The sequence below is a fragment of the Chionomys nivalis genome, chromosome 18 (genome assembly GCF_950005125.1).
Source record: "Chionomys nivalis chromosome 18, mChiNiv1.1, whole genome shotgun sequence".
NCBI lineage: Eukaryota > Metazoa > Chordata > Mammalia > Rodentia > Cricetidae > Chionomys > Chionomys nivalis.
In genome coordinates this window covers 5,148,943-5,166,472 of record NC_080103.1, presented here as the reverse complement: position 1 = coordinate 5,166,472, position 17,530 = coordinate 5,148,943, and the positions used below count along the sequence as shown (strand labels likewise).

Below are 17,530 nucleotides of genomic sequence, written 5' to 3'. Positions count from 1 at the left end.
GGTCATCAGCCATTCAGGCTGTAAAAAACACAAAGCAACTAGCAAACCTTCAGAGGTACTAACAGCCCTACCTTCAAAATGGTTAACTGAGAAGTCAATATGGGTTAAACCATGGCCTTCAACAGAAGACTAACTGCAGGCTTTATAACAGCTGGTACAGGAACAACTAGATGCTCACCATATTGAAGAATCTACCAGCCCTTAGAATTCTCCTGTATTTGTTGTTTAAAAAAATCTGAAAAATGAAAATGAAGATCTAAGAGGTTATTCAACCTATGGACCCTCTAAAATCTGAAATTCCTAAGCCTTCTCTAGTACCAAAAGGATGGTCTCTCATAGTTAATTTAAAAGATTGTTTCTTCACTATACCTTTACAAGAAAAGGACAGAGAAAATTTTGCCTTCACTGTGCCTAGTTATAATAATTCTCAGCCTACTAAGAGATATCAACGGACCGTCTTCCCACAGGAAATGCTCCATAGCCCTACCCTGTGCCAATACTTTGTAAGTAAGCAGTTGGAAATAATACATAAGCAATTTACTAAGTCTATAATTTACCATAACATGGATGACATTTTGCTATCTGATTCAACTGCAGATACTTTAAAATGTTTGAAGAAGTAAAGAAAGTTTTGCCAAAATGGGGATTACAGATTGCTCCTGAAAAAAATACAGAGAGGAAGGCCGGGCGGTGGTGGCGCACGCCTTTAATCCCAGCACTCGGGAGGCAGAGGCAGGCGGATCTCTGTGAGTTCGAGGCCAGCCTGGTCTACAAGAGCTAGTTCCAGGACAGGCTCCAAAACCACAGAGAAACCCTGTCTCGAAAAACCAAAAAAAAAAAAAAAAATACAGAGAGGAGATTCTTTCAATTACTTAGGTTATAAAATAGGTTTATAGAAAATTAGAACACAAAAGGCACAGATTAGGAGAGACTGATTGCAGACTCTTAATGACTTTCAAAGATTGTTAGAAGACATTTCCAGTGTACAACCAACTATTGGGATAGCACCTGATTGAATAATTCATTTAAAGAAAACCTTAGATGGTGGCAAAGACTTAAACAGCCCCAGGGAATTAACAGCTGAAGCTGAGAAAGAATTAACGGTTGTTGAAGAGAAATTACAGGAGGCTCATGCCGAGGGTGGCTCCTGATCTTAATTGCATCCTAGTCATATTGCCATCCAGACTTTCTCCTACAGAAATTTTAAGGCAGAGGGAATATATTATCTTAGAATGGATCTTTTTACCACATAAACCAATTGAAAAATTAAAAACTTATATGGAAAAGGTCTCTGAATTAATTATAAAAGGAAAGTTGAGACTTTGTCAACTAGCAGATATAGATCCAGCAGAGATTATAGTGTCTTTTACTACCGATGAAATTAAAAAAATTTAGGAAGACAATGAAGCCTGGCAAAGAGTTTGTGCAAAATTTTTGGGAGAGATTAATAGCAATTATCCTAAAAGCAATAGAATTAACCTTATAAATAGAAATATTGAATTCTTCCCCGAATTGTACATGACACACCAATAAATGGAGCCTGTACATTTTATACTGATGCAAATAAATCAGGAAAGGCAGGTTACAAACCAGAAGATTTAAGCAAGGTGGAACAAAGCCCTGATATTCTGTCCAAAAGGTAGAGCTATATGCTATTTTCATGGTAATAAGGGATATTAAAGAACCTCTCAATATAGTTACTGATTCACAATATGCAGAAAGAGTTGTCTTGCATATTGGAGGTGCTGAATTTAAACTGTATGATACAGAATTGACTTCATTATTCATTTAGGTTCAAGATATAATCAGGAATAGGCTTTGTCCCATATACATAACACATATCCATATGGGTCTGCCAAGTCCTCTAGCACAAGGTAATACGGAAATTGATTGATTATTGATTGGAAGTGTGCTGAAGGTCTCTGAATTTCATTTTTAAAAAAATCATGTCAATAGCAAAGGTTTGAAGGAAGAGTTTTTTATTACATGGCAACAGGCCAAGGAGATTATAAAGAGATGCCCTACTTGCTCTTTCTATAACCAAACACTGCTACCTGCAAAGAGAGTAACCCAAAAGATACTCAGAGGAATGAAATCTGGCAGATGGATGTTTTCCACTTTACAGAATTTGGTAAATTAAAATATGTAACCACACCATTGACACTTATTCAGGTTTTCAATGGGCAACTGCCTTCAGCTCAGAAAAGGCTGATTCAATAATCTCACATTTATTAGAAGTTATGGCTATCATGGGTATACCTGCACAAATAAAGACAGATAGTGGTCCAGCATATGTCTCTAAGAAAATGAAACTGTTTTTTGCTTATTATAATATAAAGCACATTACAGGTATATCAAATAATCCTACAGGTCAGGCAGTAATCTTTTCCTGCAGTAATCTTTGAAGTTTCCAGGAAGAAGATGGGGCCCCACAACAACCACTCCACTGGTTGATATGATATCATGATGCTGATAGCGCTACTATAAGTACCAGCTGCTCAAGATGGTTCCAACTTGGTTAGCTGAAATGGTGTACCTTTTTACAACATTCTGGCCAGAACTCCAAATAGGATCCTCAGAAAAACCCTATCGACTATTCAGGGATCATTTGCAATTATACCAGACAGTAATCTTAAAAATCTTAAATTTAAGCCGGGCGGTGGTGGCGCACGCCTTTAATCCCAGCACTTGGGAGGCAGAGGCAGGTGGATCTCTGTGAGTTCGAGACCAGCCTGGTCTACAAGAGCTAGTTCCAGGACAGGCTCCAAAAAACCACAGAGAAACCCTGTCTCGAAAAAGCAAAAAAAAAAAAAAAAAAAAAAAAATCTTAAATTTAAAATCTTAAAATGACTTAACCATCATTTTAGTTTTACAGGATCACACAGAAAGAACATCATCCTCATGTCAGCTGGAAGTAATTATAGAAGACAAGATGGCCCTTCTCCCAATGAAGTCCGTCCTCATCAATTAGGTGTTGATTATTACTGGTATAGGGTTGGGGGTTGGGGTGGAAATTAGGTAGGCTCAGGGATCTCTTTGAAAAGAAAAAGGAGGAAATTGAATGGAATAACAGGTAGACTAGTGTGAGCTTATTCACACTAATAATAGTGAGGGGTTGGAGAGATGGCTCAGTGGTCAAGAGCACTGGCTGCTCTTCCAGAGGACCCGAGTTCAATTCCCAGCAACCACATGGAAGCTCACAACTGTCTGTAACCCCAGTTTCAGGGGATCTGACACCTCACATCAATGCACATAAAATAAATTATTTAAAAAAAAGAAAAAATAATAATAGTGAATAATAAAGTGAATACTTGTGAGCTATTATTTATGGGCAACTTACATTGGTATAGATTCTTATATATTGATACAAGTTCAAGTTATATGTTATATTGAATATGTTCCTATTTCTGTTTACAATATTTGTACACATATACAAAGTTATTCTGTCAGATTGGAAACATGCATGTTTCTACCTCTGTTTAAGACATTTTGTATATTGATACAATTTTAGAATATAGTTATCATATTGCATTATATATTTCTACCTCTGATCAAGATACTTATATATTGTTTACATTTTTAGGTCATTGTCCTCATTTACTGCACAATTGTTTAAAGACTGTTTAATATTCTAATATGAAGTTTTAGTTTTTAGGTTATAGAGGTATTAAGTATTATAGGTTAATAGTTATTCATGTTTGTCTTACTTATAGTTAGACTAATCAGGTTCTTTAGATACACAGAGATTACATTCTGCATAGATAGATAATCTTCAACCACTTCAAAGATCTATAGAGCATGGCATTTAAATACTTAGGGTTCTGCTGATGTGAGACACAATTGCTCCTGGCAGCACTGATCTATTGTCCTGAGACAATGTTGAGCACCAAAGACACTCTACTTGGAGTTTATTTCTTCTTGGCAAAACTGGCCTTTGAGCAAGGAACTGCCCATGCCTCAACCACTGACAAAGTGTACAATGTCCAGACAGGACAAGCAGGATACAAGAAAAAGACTGTCAAATCTTGCCAACACAGGTAAGTTTTGAAAACTTTTCCTGCCTCTGAAAATGATCTGTCAGTTACTCTAGGCCACAACCAAAGTTGGTTGCTCCAACATTGCAAAGGAGACTTTGGGTGATTGTCCAGGTAGCCAGTTGTCTCTGTCATCTACTGTACATTTTAGAAACTGCTTGGTTGCACTTCCTGCCTACTCAAGTAATATTGTCTCCCTTCTCAGGCCTTTGATGAGGTTGAGGGTTAGATAGTTGTAGTTACTTTCCTCTTATGATTTAGTCAAGCCATTTCTAATACAAAACTTAGACTCCTTAGGAGAGAATGATTATTGAAACATTTAGCAAATGTTCCTTGCTTAATATTGTTTATGTTGGTTGTAATTTTAATTTTTATACTTGATATCTGTTCTTAGTGTATATAGTGTTGTATTGGGTTTAGAACTCTCTTATTTAGACAAAAGGGGGAGATGATGGGGAACCTCCTTCAGCCAATGGCTTTTGAGAGGCCGGACCAGGTTGAGGTGTGGCTTTGGATTCCAAAAAGCCATGGTCCGGCCCACTTGCCTTTCTCTTCCCGTGCTCCACACCTGGATGTTGGACCTCCATTCCTATTCCCTGAGTTTCCCTTTTAATAAAGAAAAACCGTAGTACACCCTATTTGGAGCTAGTATGGGATTATTTGATTGGCATCCCCCCCATCTGACATGTTCTGATGCATTCTGCTTCAACAGAGAGAAGCCTCTCCCAGGCTTTGGGCTCAGGTCAGCCTCTGCAGGATCCACTCCAGACAGGTGCAAGGCAGAGCAGGGACCCACATCTACCCCCACACCCCCAGCTTCTCTAAGACATCAGGGAAATAAGAGGTCTCCAGCTTTGAGCTGTGTTCCAAGGAGGTTTATTAGGATTCCAGGGCCGAAAGTATACGCACAGGGAAGCAAAACTATCCCAGCTCAGCAGGGCTGGCCACCCATGGGCATGGTAGTGTTCCTGCCTCGAGCAAAACTGATGCACCCTCCTTTGCCCTGTAAATGTCCTGAAAGCAGGGCGACCTCTCCAGGGAAGACAAGCACACCAGAGGTTTCCAAATGTATCCACTGCCCACGAGCATCCTCCTGTTCCTCAGACTGTCTGTCTGCTCTGTGACCTCAGCCAAGACGGGGGACCCACATCTGGCAGAGCCAGGGTTCGCCGCAATGCAGCAGTCTCTGCCCACCCCTAACGCCTGATCGATCACTAAAGTTTGGCACGAATAAATCCCAGCAGGCTCTCCAGCTGATCTTCCAGGCACTGCTCATCTCCATGGTTCTCAATGACCCAGTCAAAGCTCCCGAAGTTGTCCAGGCCACACTCTGACTCGGCATCATCCACCCCTGGGGGAAAGAGCAGAAGAGTCAGGCCCCAGTCCTGCCCATACCGGGTACCAACCCTGTGCCTCCCCTCTGAGAACCTCTGCAGTTCCGCTGTGGCCTCCCACCACCAGCTGAGCTCCCAGGCAATCCCTGGAGAAATCACTCTGCCCTTGCTGCCGCCTACAGAGAGTGGACTGGGTCATGAAAACTACAGACTATCCAAGAGGGCTTCACACTGTCAGGGCAGGCTAGCTTCTGGGAGGCTGTGTCCTCAGTGTTGGAAGCAGGGTGAGTGTGGCTCCTCCTCCCACTCTTCAGAGCCTTGAGAAAGAGCTTGGCCTTTCTGGACCAAAGCCCTCGTCTGCCCCGAGTACAGGAACAGCAGCATCCTCATGGCAGTTGTAACAATGAGTGAGTAAGAGAAAGTGTATACAGCGCCAAACACACGCCGGGCACACAGGGCAGTGCTCGTGCACGCCTTTTTCCCAGCATTCGGGAGGCAGGGGCAGGCAGTTCTCTGGGAGTTCAAGGCCAGCCTGGTCTACAAAGCAAGTTCCAGAACTGGCTCCATAGCTACTGAGAAACCCTGTCTTGAAAAACCAAAACACATCAAACACAGGCTGGCCTGCCAGAGCGCCCAGGAGATGCGCTGATAGTAGCAGTCACGATCATTAGATCTGAGTGTATTGCTGGGCATAGTCTCAGCACGCAGGGAAGCAGAGGTGGGCGAATTTCTCTGAGTTCAAGCCTTCAAGGCCAGCCTGGTTTACAGAGCGAGTTCCAGGACAGCCAGGACTACACAAAGAAATACTGTCTTGAAAAAGAAAAATCTGAGTGTATCCAAGGAACAGTGATGGGGGCAGGGCAGAGGCCTGAGCAGAACTTCAGAACTGTCCTCAAAACAGGTCCTGAGCAGGCACCACCGAGGCCCTGGAAAACTCCCTGGCTGCCCCCTGATCTATCATTAAACAGAAGCAGGGTTTGTTCAGTCTGCTCACAGTCACCCTTAGTCCCTACCAGCTTAGAAAGCAAAGTCTAAGAGCCACAAGAACGGGGCCTGGCCAGAAGTCTACTGGCCTTGACACAACAGTCTAAGAACAGCCTGGGAACCTGACCTGCTACCGACCCACCCCTCGGGCCTCAGATTCCCCTTCATGAACCCTCACCCGCTCTCTAGGCCTGCTGGGGAGCGAGCAGCAGACCTGGAGCACAGGGGTGGTGGAGCTGAGTGTTGAGCCTCGAGGTTGAGTGCCATCTACAGTTTACCTGGTGTGAACACCCAGCCCCGCTGCTGCCGGCTCTGCTCCGACGCTACGACCCGAACTGTCTGTGTCACAGTCCCATAGACCTCCTGAAACCACTGGATGTCAGACACCCTCCGTGTGTCACTCACCAGCTGTAGAGAAGAGACAGGTGACCATTAGGACAAAGTCCTGGGCGAGGGGGGGACACAGGGGCACGTGCTATAGACGCCAGAGAAATGGTACAGCTCACTGAACACACACCTCTAAATATGAGCACCTGCCAGGCAGCTCCAACCCAGCTGTGGCACTAAGGGGCACTGCTGGCGGTTACTGTGCACTGGCACTGTGCCAGGTACTGAGGCCGAGTCATAAACAAAACACACCCTGCCCTGCTCTCTTAGCTCTGGCTCATACCATACAGCAGGCGAGACCAAAGATACACAGCAGCTTCTCCAACAACCAGGGACCCAGAATGACCGAAATGGAGCTCCTCAGCTCCTGAACTCTCCAGTCCTGACCCTTCCTGTCTCAGAAAACGGCTTGTCCAGCTGCTCAGAACAAAATCCTTGCCCTCCACCACCCACCCCGCTCCTGCTGGCTCTACCCTTAAAATCCATGTAAAAGCGGCCCCTTCCCAAATCTCTCACAGCCCCGAGCTCCAGCCACTCACTGGCCTGACACCTGGGCCCCTCTACCAGGCCTCTCTGCTTCAGCTCTGACCTGCCCTCCAGCAGCCAGAGCAAGTCTGCTAAATCCTTTGGTTTTGAGAAGAGGTCTCACTATGTAGCCCTGCCTGGTCTCAAACTTGCTAAGTAACTAAGGTTGACCTCCAACTCCCAATGCCCCTGCTGGGATTACAGGCATGTATACCACACCTAATAATCCCAGGTGTGGGGATGTGTGTGTGTGCGCGCGCGTACAGTGTGCATTAATGAATGCACATCACATGTGTAGACACATGTGTAGTATAGTGGAGTGCCTGTGTGTATATGTACACGCGTGGAGGCTAAGGTTGGTATTGGGTGTCTTCCTTGATCATTCTATGCTCACCTGCCTCTTTGCCGGGCAGTGGTGGCGCACACCTTTAATCCCAGTACTCAGGAAGCAGAGGCAGGTAGATCTCTGTGAGTTCAAGATCAGCCTGGTCTACAGAGCAAGTTCCAAGAGAGTCAAGGTTAGACAGAGAGATCCTGTCTCAAAAAACAAAAACAAAATAAAACACAAAATTAAATACAGTGTGTGCCGGGCAGTGGTGGCGCACGCCTTTAATCCCAGCACTCGGGAGGCAGAGGCAGGCGGATCTCTGTGAGTTCGAGACCAGCCTGGTCTACAAGAGCTAGTTCCAGGACAGGAACCAAAACCACAGAGAAACCCTGTCTCGAAAAACCAAAAAAATTAAAAAAATTAAAAAAAAAATACAGTGTGTGTGTGCATGTGTGTGTGAAGACAATTCAAAGGGGTCAGTTTTCCCCTTCCACCATGTAGGTCCTGGGGAACAAACTCAGGCCTTCGGGTTTGGAAGCAAACGCCTTTACACTGAGATATTGCACCAGCCCCCACCTGGCTTTTTTAATGTAGGTTCTGGGGAATCTAAACTTCAGGACTTTGTCTACTGAGCCATCTCCCCAGCCTCAGGTCCTCAACCACACTCCTACCAACAACTATCTCCAGATACTAAAAGATGCTCTACCACTACCTGAACCCCAATCTGCCTTTTAATTCCTAAACTGTCTTTCCTCATCTCAGAACTCTCCAGTGACTTCTAGACTCTTCCAAAGCCTTACAAGGTCTGTCCTTAACCTCCCACACACTACAATGGCTGTTTCTCAAACAGGCCCCTCTCCAGTCTTCACATTCCGGTCCCTTTCCAGAAAGCAATTCCCCCACTACCCATTCAGCTCACTCCTTCATTTCCTTTAGGTCATGCTCCAACCTCACCTTCTCTGAGGCCCTTAAATAGCAGGTTCCCCCAGCCCACACCCCATCTGTCTTGATCTGCTCTGCCTGGCATCATCTACCCTTATTCAGTACCTGTCTCCCCAACTCCTAGCTGAAACACTCTTTGAAGGCAGAGTCTTCATTGCATTCATTTTGCTTCAGGACATCCTCATAACCTGGAGAGGTGCCTGGCACAAGGAAACACTCCTCAGTTAGCACACAAATGAATAAGGAAGGCCCAGCATAGAGTGCTGTGGGCTACTTAAGACCTGGGGATGTGGAAACAGGAGGATCAGGGGAGCTCAAGGTCATCTTAAGGGCAGCCTGGGCTATAAGAGACGCTGTCTTAGGAGAAGGGGGTGGGGAAGGAGTAACAGGTATCCAGGAAGCCTTCCCCATGGAAGTGACTTGAAAATTGTTGGAGTAAACCAGGTAAAAAGGGCAGGGAAGTGTTGGGTGATATTTTGTTTGTATTCTGACAAATAAAGCTTGCCTGGAGGTCAGAGGGCAGAGTTAGTCACTAGTTAACCACAGAAGCTGGGCAGTGGTGGCTGGCATCTTTAATCCCAGCACTCAGGAGGTGGAAACAGGAAGTGATAAAGTGGGGTGTAGACAGGCTCTCGGCCTTTTGGATGCAGGAAGGAGACAGGTAGGAAGCAACTGGTGGCTGCTCCCGGTTCTCATCTTCTAAGTTTTTATTGACTAAGATTACTTAGACTAATGCTTCAGGAAAGGGCATGCAGGCAAGAAGAAGACACAAAGTTGTGATCCACCAGGCATGGTGATATTTAATCCCAGCACTAAGGAGGCAGTGGATCTCTGTGAGTCTGGGGCCATCCTAGTCTACAAAGTGAGTTCCAGGCCAGCCAGGGCTACAGAGTGAAACCCTGTCCAGAGAGAGAGAGAGAGAGAGAGAGAGAGAGAGAGAGAGAGAGAGAGAGAGAGAGAGAGAGAGAGAGAGAGAGAGAGAAGACAGAAGAAGTAAAAGCATGACTGGCAAATGATTGTGGCCGGGCAGTGATGGCACACACCTTTAATCTCAGTACTTAGGGAGGCGGAGGCAAGCAGATCTTTGTGAGTTCAAGGCCAGCCTGATCTAAAGAGGAGGAGGAAAAAGCAGCAGCAGCTGGTGGCTATAGCTGTTAGTAGGGGAAAGGATGTAGGAGCTGCATCAAGGCCCCAAAAGTTATACGAAAACTTGGGCTTAGTTCACGGGAGTGGTGGGGGCCACCAGTGCTTTCTAGGTATGCCAGGAACATACGGTTTACTTTTGAAAAAGTCACTCAGGCTTGTGAACAGAAATGGCTCACAGAGGCAAGAGACACCAACAAGAGGACTATTGAGGTGTTAGAGGCTTGGACACAAGGTACCAGTGAAGATGAGAAATGGCCACAGGAGAGGCCTGGAAAGAGATTTTGTCAGCCATGGCTGAGGCCTCTTACCCAGATAGGCTGGGACACGCCTTCCACAACCTTCCGGCAGAAGAAGCCTGGGTCGGCCTGGCGCTTCTCCTCCCCCCAGCAGATCATGTCCCTTCGATAGGCTTCCTTGTAGGTGCTGGCATCCAGGAGTCGCTGGAAGTCCAAGCCATGCTCCTGCAGGAAGCATAGTCCATCTATGACACGGTCCTTAACGGAGAAGAACCAGTCCTGCCTGGCACCGCCTCCCTTCACAGGCGCCAGCCAGCTTGGAGCATAACAGCCAAAAGGAAGAAGGCTCAGCAAAGGGGCACCCGAGACACTCAAAGCTGAGAGCTCTTAGGATAATTCCGGAAAGTGTTGGAAACGTGCGGTGTAGTTTTTCTCTTCCTAGGGTTTCGTTTTCCCAATTATTTCTGACTTAAACTAATCTTGAAATTAGTTTGCATGCCCTGGGCACAACCTTGGCCTACAACCAAAGCAGGAAACTCGGGAAACCAAAGCAAAGCTGCATTCCAGTCAGAAGTCCTGTATCCTTCCGGCGTCATCTGCCTCCATCGCAAACCCCAGACATGTATCTCCCCCGCCCCTCATCCTTCTCTATCCCCAAGGCTCTGGTACTTGGCTGAAACAGCATCACTCCATTGGGCTCTGGGCATCCAGAGAACCACTTGGGCAGGGGGGATACCCTGACCCCCAGGGAACTGCTTCTAGCCCTGCCCTCCCCTTTCCAGAGACAATGAACAGCAAAGCGTCCATCCAGATGGCTCCAGAACAGGAAGGGTTCTCAAAAATACCACCCAGAGATGGGTGGTGTGGCACACAACTTGAATCTCTGCATTTGGGAGGCAGAAGCAGGCAAATCTCTGAGTTCAAGGCCAATTTGGTCTACGGAGCAAATGCCAGGGCAGTCAGGGCTACACAGTAAAACCCTAGCTAGGAAAAAAAAAAAAAAAGGGGGGGGGGAGAAAGAAAAAAATAAAAGCACCTAGAGGCTGAAGAGACCACTCACCCAGAGGGCCTGGGTTCAATCTCTCACCCTCACACAGTGGCCCATGAACATCTGTAACTCTAATTCCAGGCAATCCAATGCCCTCTTCTGGCCTCCAAGAGCACCAGGCACCAAATGATACACAGATATCAGGAAAAATACTCATACATATAAAATAATTTTTTAATATTTTATTTATTTATTATGTATACAATATTCTGTCTGTGTGTATGCCTGCAGCCAGAAGAGGGCACCAGACCTCATTACAGATGGTTGTGAGCCACCATGTGGTTGCTGGGAATTGAACTCAGGACCTTTGGAAGAGCAGGCAATGCTCTTACCCTCTGAGCCATCTCTCCAGCCCTAAAATAATTTTTAATTTAAAAAACTATCCAGTTCATGTGCTGGTTCCCCTACTACCCCCTCTCCTGGGCTCTCAGCAGGAGAGCAGCCCTGCTTGTGAACTGTTTCTGCTCAGGAGCATCCTGATCACTGTGCCACTGGTGTTTCCCACAAACCGAGGAAATCAATGTGTCACAAGGTTCCCTTAGGGGTTCTAGGCGCTGGGGGGCACTGCTGCAATGGTGCTGAGCTGTCCGACATCGAGGGCCAACAGGCCCTCTGGAAGTTTCTGAAATGCCAACTCCTGAGTCTGGGGATATTATAGGTCAGTGGTAAATCAGAGTATTTGCCGAGTGTTTCTGAGATCAAAGGCTCTATCCCCAGCACTAAAGAAAAATAAACTTTCTCCCCTCCAGCCCCCACTGTCAGCAGGCCTGGGGCCCGAACCTAGCTTGAGAACTTCAGAAGCAGACAGTGCTTCTGCCTCCTCCCCTCCCCCCGCGCACCTCCCCCTCCTTTCCTACTCCTGGGCTAGAGGAGCTTCTCCATCCAGCTTCTCCCTAAGAAATAAGGACACCTCTGCATCTCCTTACCCTGTGGTCCCTCAGCTGCTGCCCTAGGTCTAGATCAGCACAGCTGGCAGAAGTCCGAGGAGCCAGGACTGCAGGTCCAGAGATTAGACCCAGGCCACCGAGCACAGGTCCCTGGAAGAGTGCGCTAGGGCCAGCAACAGATGTCAGTGACCAAAGGCTTCACCGTATGAAAACCTGACCTCGCCTCTGTGTGCTTGCCCTGAATCTAAGTCTATTTAATTTTTAATCCTATTTTAATAATCAATAATCTTATTTTTTTCTATCCATATGATTTAAAATTCAAAGGAGGCCAGACTTGGTGATACACACCTTTAATCCCAGCACTCAGGAGGCAGAGGCAGATGGATTTCTGTGAGTTTGAAGCCAGCCTGATTTACAAAGAGAATTCTAAACCAGCCAGAGATCCAGTTTCAAAATAATAATAGTAAAATAGCAACAACCAAAATTCAAAAGAGATGTGTTCATTTATAATAAAAACCTCTTTTCCTCCCATCCTCCCTCCCTGAGGCAGCCAGCGCTACAGTTCCTAAGGTGTCTCTTCCAGCAGGGGAGGTCTGCATTTCTCGCAGCTGGAATAGTGCTCAAAAGGACAAGCACCTCATAATATGTACTTGAAGAAGAGCTGGATATATGAGCAAATAATGCCTTATCTTTTCTTTTTCTCCCCGCCCCCCCCTTTTTTGATAGGGTCTCACTCTGTAACCTTGACTGGCCTAGAACTCATTTTGTACACCAGGCTGGCCTCAGATTCACAGAGATCCACCTGCCTCTGCCTTCTGAGTACTGAGATTGAATGCATGCACCACCATTTATGACCCTGATTCTCAGTTACTCTTATGGTTTGTCCCCAGTACGGTGGTATTGGATAAGGTGCCTCAGGTATTGTGACTCTCAGGGAGGATTACTGAGCTCCCACTCCTGTAAGACTGGACTGGGCACCCTATATGTAGGTTACTATAAAAAGGATCCAAGCCTCCCCCGTCTTACAGCGTGATCCTTCTTCTGCTCACTGCTCTTCCACCAGAAGCTAAGTGGATGCCAACACCACATTCTTGGGTCTTCAGAACTTGAGTTATAAATCCTTTTCCTGTACAAAGTATCCAGCCTCAAATATTGTGTTATACAAAAACCAACTGCCTAGGGCAGCAACACACTGCTCTGCAGCTTGGTGTCTGCGCACTTGTCAACACACCTTGCCAACTCACATGATGCATTCCTCTGGGGGACAGGTGTGTATGTGCATGCATCTGGAGGTCAGGCATCACTCTCGGGTGCTCCGTTCACCTTGGGGCTTTATTTGAGCTGACCTAGCCTGAGCTGGCCGGCCTGTAAATCCCAGGGATTTGCCTGTCTCTGCCTCTCCACTGCTGGGATTACAAGTATGCATGGCCATGCCTTGCTTTCTACATAGGTACCAGGGACTCAGGTATCTCTGCAGCCCCTGAGAGTTCCAGGGTTGCATCAGGTCAGCTGGTGGGAGAGCAGAGTGACACAACGTGGTTTTGAGTAAGAGGGCGGTAATACGGGTCCTTGCTGGCATGGCGGGCCAGTCTCGGCCAGGGGTAACTCCGCTAACTACAGATCTTTATTAGTTAATATTATTATTATGTGGCATCAGAGCTGCCAACTCAAGTGTCTACGGCTTTCCTGGACCCTTTCTTTTTCTTTTTTGTTTGTCTGTTCTACAGGTAGGGTCTCATATCTAGGGTCTTGGGTCGCTGGGACCATGCAGTGACTCAAGCAGCCACAACTCCACAACCCAAGAGCAGGCTCCTCCCAGCCCCCCAGATGCCACGAACCACCACCTACCCGAGCATACTGCTCCTTGAGTGGACCAGAGAGCCGCAGGACCGCACAGATGTTACCTCCAAGTCTATGGGACAGGGAATCAGAACCCAGTTAGCCCTATGCTGCCAAGTGTCTCCTGTGTCTAGAAGGGGAGCCCAGTACCTCTGTTGCTCATTTCTACTGTAAGACTCTATTGGGCAGGTCTCCCCTTCCCTGATCCTCTTTGCTCAGTTATAAAAAAAAAAATAACGAAGATAACATCACCTGCCCTGTCACTCACACAGGATTACTATGAGAGTCAGCGGAATATAAAGGAGCCCTGAAACTAACAGGTAGAACCGATAAATAAGTCCCATGGAAAACTCCAGGCCTGGCGATATCAGATGACTGCTAGGACCCTAAACTCACTCTCTTCAGAGTCACAGAGACAGCGATAAACTGACTGAAAATAGTTTTCCCTTTAAGTTACTCAGTGCACCTATCAACCACGTACTGGGTGCAACACTTGAATCCAACACTAGGAGTCACAATTTCTACCTGGCATGGGGATGCTCACAGTGTGCACAAGCACCTACACGGTGAAGTAGGTGCATCCCCTCTCTCTTTTTTCTGATGAGTGAGTGTGAGTGTGTGTGTGTGTGTGTGTGTGTGTGTCTCAGAGGACAACTTCCAAAGGTCACTTCCCTACTTCCGTGATATGAGTTTCAAATCAGGCTTGACAGCAAGTGCCTTTACCTGCTAAACCACCTCACTAGCCCACATTTCACGTTCCAGATGAAGAAACTGAGGCTGAGTGAAGAAAGTTAACTAAAGTAACATTTGTTAGTAATGAAAACGCAATTAAAAATAAGCAACACTTTATTCCTGGCTAGGAATCATTCTAACTCATGTGTTAATTCATTCAGTTCCTCTAACATCCTATATAATGCCCGTTTAGCAACAGACAATCTAGAACAAACCAGGTAAGAAGTCTGGCAGAACACACTAAATGCTAAGCCAGGACATGAATCCCCAGCAGCCTAACGCCAGCATCGAGGCTCCTGACTTGCTCTCTGACTACGCTTGGAGCTAAGGACTGATGAAATTTAGAAACTGATGATGATTGTTTAGTAATAAAGGATCTGGGTAATGGCCTCTGGCCAGGGCTCCTTTGAACCTCTTAGAACAACTGGGGTAGCTAAAACTTGGTGCCACCACCACATTGGTCTTGGAGAAAAGCCCCACTTTTCTTTCTCCCTCTTCTCTGTTCTCCTAGCCCAAGCCCCATCCTCCCACACACACCAAAAAAAAAAAAATGCTCCCTAGAATATCTTATCACTTAAGAAAAATCCAGGGCTGGGGAAACGGCTAGCCTCATAAGCCTGGTGACCTTGGTTCAATCCCCAGAACCCATGTTTTTAAAGACAGAGGTGGGCCAGGCATAGAGGCACATGCCCTTAATCCCAGTACTTGCTGTTCTTACAGACCAAGGTTCCATTCCCAGCAGCCACACAAAGGCTCACAACTGTCTGTAACTCCAGTTCTGGGGATCAGATGCCCTCTTCTGGCCTCCAAGAGCACACACAATGCAGACACACATTCAAGCACAACACATACCCACAAAATAAATAAACCTGTAAAAACAAATAACTAGAAAGGATGGACAGAATGAGTGAAAGGTATTGTTTGGAGGCAGACAAAACTCAATTTGAATCCTGAATTTGCTACTTTATGACCCCCGTAAACATTTTTGTTGTTTGTTTGGATTTTGGTCGGTTTGTTTTTAGAAACAGAGTTTCTCTGTGTGTCCCTGGCTGTCCTGAAACTCACTCTGTAGAACAGGCTGGCCTCAAACTCATAGATCTGCCTGCCTCAGCCTCCTGAGTGCTGGGATCAAAGGCATGCACCACCACTACCCAGCTTTGAACATTTTTTTGTTTGTTTGTTTGTTTTCTCTTTTTTCCCTCTGTAACTTTGGAACCTGTCCTGGAACTAGCTCTTGTAGACCAGGATCACGGATCCGCCTGCCTCTGCCTCCCGGGTGCTGGGATTAAAGGCATGTACCATCACCGCCTAGCAACATTTTTTTTAATAGTCAAAAACCTCATCCACTTTGGCCTTGAACTCCTAGGTTCAAGTGATTCTCCTGCATCAGCCTTCCCTGCAGCTGGATTACAGACACACACACACACCCCACTTTTTAGTTCTTAGGGCCCCTGCTTCTGCATTTGTTGAATGGTAATAACTTGACAAAGAAGCTATGTGGGTTAAATGCATAGTGCCTGGCATAGAATACCCATCAATCCCTGCAATTACAAGGTCTTCTGGGCAGATTCTCTTTGGAACGGCCCCACTCAGGCCGTGGGTCTTTTTGCTGTCACTTTAGTCTCCTTATCTGTACCAGTTACCTCAACACGGTCGTGAAACAAGAATGACACACTGAAGACGCCTGGTAGTCATCGTAATTGGTGTTTCTTGAGGAGAGACCAACAGTTTCAGAATTCTGCAGAGGCAGTCCCCTGGTTCTCTGAGGAGGTCGTGTGCAGGCTGCTGTTTCTCTGCTATGAGGATCTACCATCTACCGTCTCCTGCCCTGCGTCATCCCGCCCTGTCCCTCCTGCCCTGGCGAGCCCCCTCCATCATGCCCACCACTTGCGGTAGCGCCCTTCCTCCGGCTTCCCTGCACCCGCGGACACCTGCTCTGCAGCGCCTCGGTCACGAAGTCCTTCCCGGATTTTCTCTTCCCGCTAAACAGCAGCACCAGCCGCGGGGCGCCTCCGAGAGGGGCCATGGGATCACCACGCTTCACCAGGCCTAAAGCTGACACTTCGGACTCCTGAATTCCAGCCAAGCACGAAGTGGTGGACGCATCCAGTAGGAGCAGAAGAGAGGAGGTACCCCGCCCCCTCTCCGCACCACTTAGCCCAAGTCGAAGCCGCGCGCCGAGAAAGCGCTAGAGAAGACGGAAGGGAAAGAGCCCCGGGAACCCGTGTCTAGGAGCCCACCCCGCACGCACTTAGAACCGTCCAGTCCCGCCCAGAAATGACGTCACGACCCCGCCTCCTCGGCTGACAGCCTGAGCCGAGGTAGACGCTGAGTGGGAAGATCGGCCTCACATTTGCTTCCTCACAGCCCTGCAAACGGAAAGAAAAAGAAACTTAGTAATGTTGAAGGCATTTTCAAATCTGCGTCTTTATTTGTGCGTTAGAATGCATGCTCTAAAGCAAGTATGTGTCTGGCCCACACTAAGCTCTTTCCAAAGAAGTAACCAGACAATGACACGATGGGGTGTGTTTCGTGACGTCATGGCGAGGGAGGGGCTTAGTAGAACGTAGGCTATTTCGTTGTTGAACAGGTTTTGTAACTGCAGAGGCCGCTCGCAGGAGCAACCACGTTCTTCTCTCCAAAGGTTTTTGGAGCGTCGGTGACAACAGGACGCCATCCTGAAGAAGATTGCTCAATTTCCTCCAGACGCCAACATCCAACCAGGAATTGAGAGGCAGAATTCGGGGTGCTCTGACACCCTCATGCTGTTGTCTGTAGATGTAATTTACTGTCCTGCATTTTTCTGAGCTTGTCAAAATAGATACTGCAGCCCATGACTGCCTCCGTTTCATAGACTCCGTAAAGTCTTTCGAAGACCAAAGTGAAGCATGAAACCTCAGGAAAAAATTCTTTCCCTGTATATTAGAAAGAGGCACGGGGATGGGGAGATGAATCGGCCCTTGCGGAGGGCCTCTTTAGAACAGGAGTAGTTGGTTTTTGCGGGGACTTCGAGGATTTGGGCATAGCATAGTCAAGTGCAGAAAAAGACTCAGGCCAGTGCATCACTACGCTCACGGGCGGACGTGCCCCTCAGTTGGCAGTGCTTGT

At 46.9% G+C, this 17,530-nt stretch overlaps 1 protein-coding gene across 2 annotated transcripts; it reads right to left on the bottom strand.

The window, feature by feature from the left end:
- Positions 1–4,863: 4,863 nt before the first annotated feature.
- On the bottom strand, positions 4,864–16,675 carry Pmvk (phosphomevalonate kinase). 2 transcript variants are annotated; one of them, XM_057793428.1, is made up of 5 exons: positions 13,700–13,763; positions 12,878–12,977; positions 9,989–10,141; positions 6,631–6,760; positions 4,864–5,385 (listed from the first exon to the last, which is right to left on the bottom strand). In XM_057793428.1, the coding sequence occupies exons 1-5, from the start codon at positions 13,705–13,707 to the stop codon at positions 5,249–5,251; spliced, it is 528 nt and encodes a 175-aa protein (XP_057649411.1). In that variant the 5' UTR covers positions 13,708–13,763; the 3' UTR covers positions 4,864–5,248. The 2 variants fall into 2 exon arrangements, with proteins under 2 accessions (XP_057649411.1, XP_057649410.1); XM_057793427.1 differs by lacking the exon at positions 12,878–12,977 and adding an exon at positions 16,354–16,675 and having other exon boundaries at positions 4,871–5,385.
- Between the last annotated feature and the right edge of the window lie 855 nt (positions 16,676–17,530).

Excerpts from the sequence above, each read along its gene's own strand:
- Pmvk (XM_057793427.1), bottom strand. The coding sequence starts at position 16,448 with ATGGCCCCTCTCGGAGGCGCCCCGCGGCTGGTGCTGCTGTTTAGCGGG. Across the intron at positions 6,761-9,988 it reads GCGTGTCCCAGCCTATCTGG|CTGGTGAGTGACACACGGAG; the intron begins GTAAGAGGCCTC and ends TCTTCTCTACAG. Across the intron at positions 5,386-6,630 it reads GGGCTGGGTGTTCACACCAG|GGGTGGATGATGCCGAGTCA; the intron begins GTAAACTGTAGA and ends TCTTTCCCCCAG.